The 7,500-nt window shown below is 39.1% G+C and overlaps 1 protein-coding gene across 1 annotated transcript in view; it reads left to right on the top strand.

Moving 5' to 3' along the window:
* Positions 1-7,500, top strand: part of LOC135220842 (monoglyceride lipase-like) — a 197,144-nt gene that overhangs the window by 85,457 nt on the left and 104,187 nt on the right. The window contains 1 exon segment of the mRNA XM_064258403.1: positions 1,067-1,173. Within this exon segment, the coding sequence (XP_064114473.1) occupies positions 1,067-1,173 (107 nt within the window).

Below are 7,500 nucleotides of genomic sequence, written 5' to 3'. Positions count from 1 at the left end.
GGCTTAAATTCTATACTCCTATTCTTATTCCAAGTTTTTTGTTTAAACCTGTGTTAAAAGACTTTTCCATAAACTATCTTTTTCAAGAAACTTACTCGTGCAATTAGAAAAAGTGTGGGGTGGTCGTATCGTAGAGCGTCGGCCTCCACACCTTGTATTTTGCAGGTGCTGCGATGTCATGAAACCTGGTAAACAACGGTCTTCTCAGCCCCTTGATTTCAGTCTCTCCAAGTTTTCGTATCAGTGATTGAGATGCCGACACACTAGTGCCACTTTAAAAGCGATTTTCTTGAAATAGTCGTCCTTATGGTGTCCATTCTCTTGCTATTATTTTCAAAGCTTCATTTTGTTAATTTTTGTCATGTTTCTTATTTAAGTGTGCAAATATGCAATTGTGAACATCATAAAGATACCATTGCATATAAATGTTCTCGAATTTCACCGGTGATTTAGCTCTGACGGACCTTCCTGACTGAAGGTTGTCTTGTGTATGAGACAGTTCTTTATAAAGCTATTTCAAAAGCAAAACTGTTGGGGAAACTTATGCAAGTCGGGTAGAAATCAAAACAAACTAAGAAATATGACCCATCATGAGTGTTCATTGAAGATTCAAGTGAGTTTCCCCAGAAGTAAATAAATTGTCTACCCGTAGTGGGGTGTGCACCTTAAGCATTACCTAATCCCAAAGATCCTTTGCAGCGTTCCTTAGGCCCTTTGCTGCAATCCTATTCACTCCTTATACTTTACATCATAACATATTAACTTTCTGCCATCCTACTTTCCACCCTCTCCTAAAATGGATTTATAGTGCAACTGCGATGTTTTTCCCTGTTACACCGTTAAAATATTTTCAATTTAAATTTCCCTTTCAGCAATGAATAATCTCAGGTCCCTGCGTATGCCCTTTGGCCTAATTTCATATTCCAGATTTCCGGTGAATAGTCTACGGTAAACTGACAATATTTTTCACTTCCTAACTGCTTCGTGCAAGGTGTACGTATATAAACAATAGAATTCGAGTGAAACTTTATTCCTAGAATCATGAAAATATTTTCTCCTTTTGCAGGGGCCTTGTCTTCATCTGCCACGGCTTTGGGGAACACCTTCAGTGGTACGAAGATCTGGCTCTCAGACTAACGGCAACGGGACTTCTTGCCTTCGGTCACGACCACGGTAAGTGTAGTACAACTTGGTTGACTGACCGGTCAGAAAACTCGACTCGGGAATAGACGACTCTGGAGTCCAGTTCATTGATAAAACGGCAATTACTGAGAGCAGATTTTAAAAATGTTTGTAGATTGATTGGATTTATGAAAATATGGCCCTACGGCCAAGCACGGGGCACTTTCAGTCATTCGGTGCTTACGATGAAAAGAGGAGTTGGAGTTTTTGGACAGGAAAAAAATGGGAGAAACGAAGTTGGAACGGAGAGAAAGTACAAAATGAAAAATTGGGTGCAGCTAGGGTCAGAAGGGACACTGCAAACTACCTTTAGTAATGCCTACATTGAGGTGCAGTCAGAACTCTCCCTCTTACGGGGAATTTGGACAGGTAATTCGGGGTTAACCTTTTTTATGCATTTAAGATTTATTACGAAAACACTCGTTCATTCCCTTGAAATGCTTAGTAGCTCCCATCTGTCAAATCTTTCTCTATGAGTGCAAGGTCCACCGATCGTTGCGTCGTTCAACAGATGCCTAAGACGATCCTGAATGCCTCTTTTCCATTTCAGTTAAGCGTCTTGCTTTTCGTTGTCAGCCGTATATGGATTGAGAGAGAGAGAGAGAGAGAGAGAGAGGGGGAGAGAGAAGAGACGAGAGAGAGAGAGAGAGAGAGAGAGAGAGTACGGATACGCGCAGTACCGACGCTCAGGAATAAATTACATAAACCAATTCTTTGAGAGCAATATCTTTTGTTTAGTAAATCTGTATACTGTTTTGCTCTTTATCGCTTTGTTTTCCCGAGGTTGTTTCGACCCATTTTCGTATGTTTCGGATTGTTCTCTGTAAAAAGATTTCCGAATCTAACTTTATTTTCATTTTGACGCTTTTTTTTTATCCCTAATGAGATGTTGTTCTTGGTCCTTATTCGCTCAATCGAGCTCCGTGCTTAACTTTCGGTCGATAACTCCCTCTAGTTAACCTATATAGTGTATTAACCCAGTTTCCTACTTGCCTTTCCTCACTTCCTCTCACCTTTCCTTCTTTCTTATTTACCACCAATTGATAATATTTTATTTATATGTATATATATATATTATATATATATATATATATATCTATATATATATATATCTATATATCTGTATATATATATATATATATCTATATATATATATATATATATATATATATATATATATAGATATATATATATATATATATCTGTAGATATATATATATATATATAGATATATATATATATATATATCTGTAGATATATATGTGTATATATCTATATATATATATATATATATATATATATATATATATATATATATATATATATATATGTAGTATATATATTGTATGTATGTATGTATTTATATCTAATGGCGATATTCTTGGATGAACCCCTGTGCAAAGGCCCAGTACGATATTATTATCAACATTTCCCTTTTTCTCCATTACTTATTTCACGCCAATTATCCAACCTTTCCATGTACTCCTCTCCAATCGTAACGCTTCCTAGCGTCTTTGTCCCACTTCTGCTAATGTACAAATTTATCGCCCTTTCCAGTCTTTTCTTTTTGACGCTACTTATAGTAATGCTAACAGCTCATCAAAACAATTGTATTCCTTTTATTTTCCATAGCCATCTAGGGGACATACTTTACTTCCAACTTTGTTTCCGTAAATGCTTCAGCTTTCTTTCCAATGTTTTTGATTACCACCTGCGACCTACTTTTATTCAAATATTCTCTCGTGTGTGTGTGTATATATATATATATATATATATATATATATATATATTATATATATATATATAGATATATATATATATAATATTCATACATTCATACATTCATACATATATATATACATATATATATACATATATATATATATATATATATATATCTATATATACGTACATACTATATCTATATATATATATATATATAGGTATATATATATATATATATATATCTATATATATATATAATCCACACATCATAGGGCACTATAGTAGGCAGGAGAAGGGGGTAGGAACACATACACTTCCAGTACATAATTTATTGCCAACCCGTTTCTTGACCCATGGTCACATCATCAGGATATCTATATAAAAAGGAGCATTCAGAGCACATAATGAAAAGAAATATACAAAATATAAGATAAGAAAACTTAATATGGAAACTAAGGTAAACAAATACTGAATCACACTTAAATACATTTACACATTGAAAACCTTCCATTTTTTTTCTCAGCTTTTCATTCTCATTCGTGTGTACCTCCTCGTCATCCTTCTTAAGATTTTTGTTTTTTATCAATTCTGTTCTTACTTCACTATAATCTTTATGATGCTTCACTTCCTCTCGCCTTTTTCCTCATCCTCTTGCCCTTTCCCCTTCCTCTTCTTTCTGATACCCTTTCCTCTTGCCCTACCTCCTCTTGCCTTTTCTTCTTCCTCTACCTGCCCTTTTCTCTTCCTTCTCCTGCCATTTCCTCATCCACTTCCTCCTCATCCCCTTTCCTCTTCCTCCTTCTCTTCCTGCCCTTTTCTCTTTCTCCTCCTGCCATTTCCTAATCCCCTTCCTCCTCCCCTTCCTTATCCTGCCCTTTCCTCTTCCTCCTCCTCTTTTCCCTTCCTCTTTTCCTCTTGCCCTTTCCTCTTTCCCCTCCTGCCCTTTCCTCACCCCTCTCCTCTTTCCCTGAACTCTCTCTCCTCCTGCGCTTTCCTCATCCCCTTCCTCCTGCTGCCCTTTGCTCTTCCTCCTCCTGACCTTTCCTCTTTATCCTTCTGTCATTTCCTCTACCTCCTCCTGCCATTTCCTCTTCCCCTTCCTCTTCCTGTCCTTTGTCCTACTTCCCTCCTCCGCCATTTCCTCTCCCCTTTTCCTCTTCCTGCAAATTTTTCCTCCTTCCTCCTCCTGCCCTTTCCTTTTCCTCTTCCTCCTCTTGCCCTTTCTTCTTCCTCCTCCAGCCCTTTCCTCTTCCTCTTCCTGCCCTTTCCTCTTCCCCTTCCTTCTCTTACCCTTTCCTTTTCCCCCTCCTCCTCCTCCTCCCCTTTCCTCTGCCTCCTCTTGCCCTTTACCTTTCTTTTTCCTCCTTCTGCCCTTTCTTCTTCCTCTTCCTCCTCCTGCCCTTTCCTCTTCCTCTTCCTCCTCCTGCCCTTTCCTCTTCCTCCTCCTCCTCCTTCCCTTTCCTCTTCCTCCTCCTGCCTTTTCCTCTTCCTCTTCCTCTTCCTCCTTTTCCTCCTCCTCCTCCTGCCCTTTCCTCTTCCTCCTCCTCCTCCCCTTTCCTCTTCCTCTTCCTCCTCCTGCCCTTTCCTCTTCCTCTTCCTCCTCCTGCCCCTGTCCTTTCCTCTTCCTTTCGCCCCTCCGTTTTCTCATCCTCCCTAGCAAATCATTAAGATCAAAGCGGCGCTGTTATCAAACCATTACAAAGGCTAAAGCGGAAGTTCTATTGGAGAGAGAGAGAGAGAGAGAGAGAGAGAGGAGAGAGAGAGAGAGAGAGGCTAAATGGAATATCCACGGTGAAAGGGAAAGTGATTAGAGGTATCTTTTGGTGATATTTTTCTCCGTTGCCTTCGTTACTGGGAAGAATACTTTGTTGTTGTCGGCTGCCTTTTGTCAGGCCTTGCTGTTGGTGGGATTGCTTTTGTTTTTTTGTGTTTTATTTTCACTGTGACCTGAGTCGGACGGTTCCCACTGAGGCTCTTGGCAACATTTTTTTGATGACGTTGGTACTCATTGATAGTTTCATTAATTTTCACAATTTCTTGGGAATAAACAGTTAGTATGCTGGTACATCATTATGTACAGATTTACCCTTTGTGAACTAATGGTCATTCAGGCTGTAAACTCTTCCTTTTATGATACACTGCACAATTGACAGTAGGTAGCCTCGGCAAAATTGCTTTTTTTGTAACTAGGTTATATGTAATTAACAATGTCATAAGCCTATTGGATGAATCCTCTACCGCTGATATATCATTTCACTCCAAGCGTAACAACAGTCTCCTTGCGTTCTTCGTTTGAGGGATGGCGGGGTTTAATGTCGTCAGTGCACCTTATGTGGTGCACTGTAGGCATTTCTAAACAGTGTTTCCAGCGTGCTTTCGGCTCTTAGCTGAACAGACTTTTTTGCCGTTTACTTTACCTCTATCCTCGATTCCTTTCGTTAGTCTAACACTTTCTAGTGTATGTGGGTTTTCTCCCAGTTCCACCTTTCGATCTTTGTACTTCATCATTTTTGTGGATCTCTTGACCATCCCGTTCAACCACTTCAGCTTCCTTTTCAATGACTTACGCGCTGAACGACTGAAACTGCCCCAGCGGTTGGGTTGACAGCCTGAATCTCATTAAGTCATAACAAGTTTTTCCACGTGCAAATCCCACTTGATACCGGCGCGAGTTGTAAACGTTCCTTATCTTGTGGTGTCTTCTTTAATCAGTGCCAGTGTCGGTCACCTTGCCTGGTATTGACCACCCTGATTGTAGGTCTGAGCTGTAAACCCAAGGAAGCAAGTAACATTCATTTCAGACACTTGTTTATGAGATCTAAGACTTATTGTCGCTGCAGTTATTTATGACTGGTCATGAACGCTCATTGCTCCGAAAAGAAATCGGAGAGTGTTGAGTATCAGAAACTCTGTGGCTCTCAGGCTTCCGTTTAGAGAGACTGTTTTCATAGTGACGCTCGGTAAATGTGTTATAAATCGCTAATATATTCTCTCAGTTCATCTCTATTTATTTAGGTAATATCAATAGTAATAGAGGAATAGGGGCCAAGTCAACCTCTGTATATCTGTTAGCTAGTGATTTAACTTTGTAGGAGTTAGTGCCGTCAAGAGTACTTCACGCGGTGCAAGGTAGGCATTACTTAAGGGCCTTTGCAGTGTCCATTCGGCCTCTAGCTGCAACCCTTTCCATTCCTGATATTATACCTCTATTCATAGTCTCTTTCCTCTATTTTACTTTCCACCGTCTCCTAATAATGGTTTCAGCATTATATTCAGCGCCGAATGACCTCTTAGGCCAAAACTTTTACATTCCAAGTCCAGTCTCTATGCTTGAAATATTATTCTTTCTGCAGTTATCATGACAACAGCATGCTCATGATTCTTTTGGAGTTCGATTGTCGTTGCTCATGCTCTTCCTGTGGCGGCATTCCCCTTGAAAAGATGAGCGCATCTCCTCAAGTCCAGTACTTGGAATTTATAGTCATCATCCGACCAAACTAAAATCGAGAGGACCTGGGTCAGATGTTTTATTTGTTATCAATAAAGCAGATGTAAAAAATATTCTAGTTATGTACCAGTTGCATCGCACATAAGACTGTATCAGCTGCATTATGTTGACCTGCATTTTCATTTTATTGTGAAAGGTTTTGTACTGGTTTAACGTGGAGTTCTTCGCCCGTATTAGTACCCCAGTAGAGAAAGAGTGCCGTCAGTGCATCTCAAGTGGTGCACCGTTGGTATTACTTGAAGTTCTTTGCAGCGTCGCTTCGGTCTCTGGCTGCAACCGCTTTCATTAGTTTTACTGTATCTCAGTTCATATTCACTCTCTTCCATCTAACTTTCTGACTTCCCACTCTTTCTGACAATTGTTTCATCGTGAAACTGCGAGGTTTTCCTCCTGTGACACCTTTCAAACCTTCCTACTATAAGTGTATGGCCTCATAGTTCCCAGCTCTTAGTCATGGATCTAAATTCGATTTTCCAATTATCACACACGTGAAACGTAGATTTATGGATCCTCTTTGTTTTTATTGTTGGGTTATTATTCAGACGTACGAAAATACAGTTCCCCTCAAACCGGGTCTGATTTTCACTTGGTCTTTTCCTTTCCTCAAAATTCCCGAAGGAGAGGCTGATGCTAGTCTTGAAAATAAGGCATTCGCGTGAGCTGATAATTACAACACGAGAATGGAGTTCATCGTTTAGAATTATCACATATTTTCCGTGACGTGATCAAAATGTTTACGTTAATTCGTCAATCTTCAGTAGCCGTCGTTATTGTTTTTGCCATATTTTTTGTCTTAGCTCTCAGTCTTCTCATTATTATTATTATTATTATTATTATTATTATTATTATTATTATTATTATTATTATTATTATTATTATTATTATTATTATTATTCTCCTTAAACATGGAGAGAAACGTGCTATTACAGTGGAGCCATCCCGCACTTTCATTCTCCCAGTTTGTCCCCGAATATGCATTTTGTAACTGAGCCCCGGAAAACATGCAAATGAAATTTGAATAATGAATACCACTGAAGGGAACTACGGAAGCAGAAAGCGTCGTGAAATAAGAGAGCTTAGATATC

Source organism: Macrobrachium nipponense, chromosome 2 (assembly GCF_015104395.2).
Source record: "Macrobrachium nipponense isolate FS-2020 chromosome 2, ASM1510439v2, whole genome shotgun sequence".
NCBI lineage: Eukaryota > Metazoa > Arthropoda > Malacostraca > Decapoda > Palaemonidae > Macrobrachium > Macrobrachium nipponense.
Note: the sequence above shows the minus strand (reverse complement) of the source record. Positions and strands in the feature narration are given on the sequence as shown.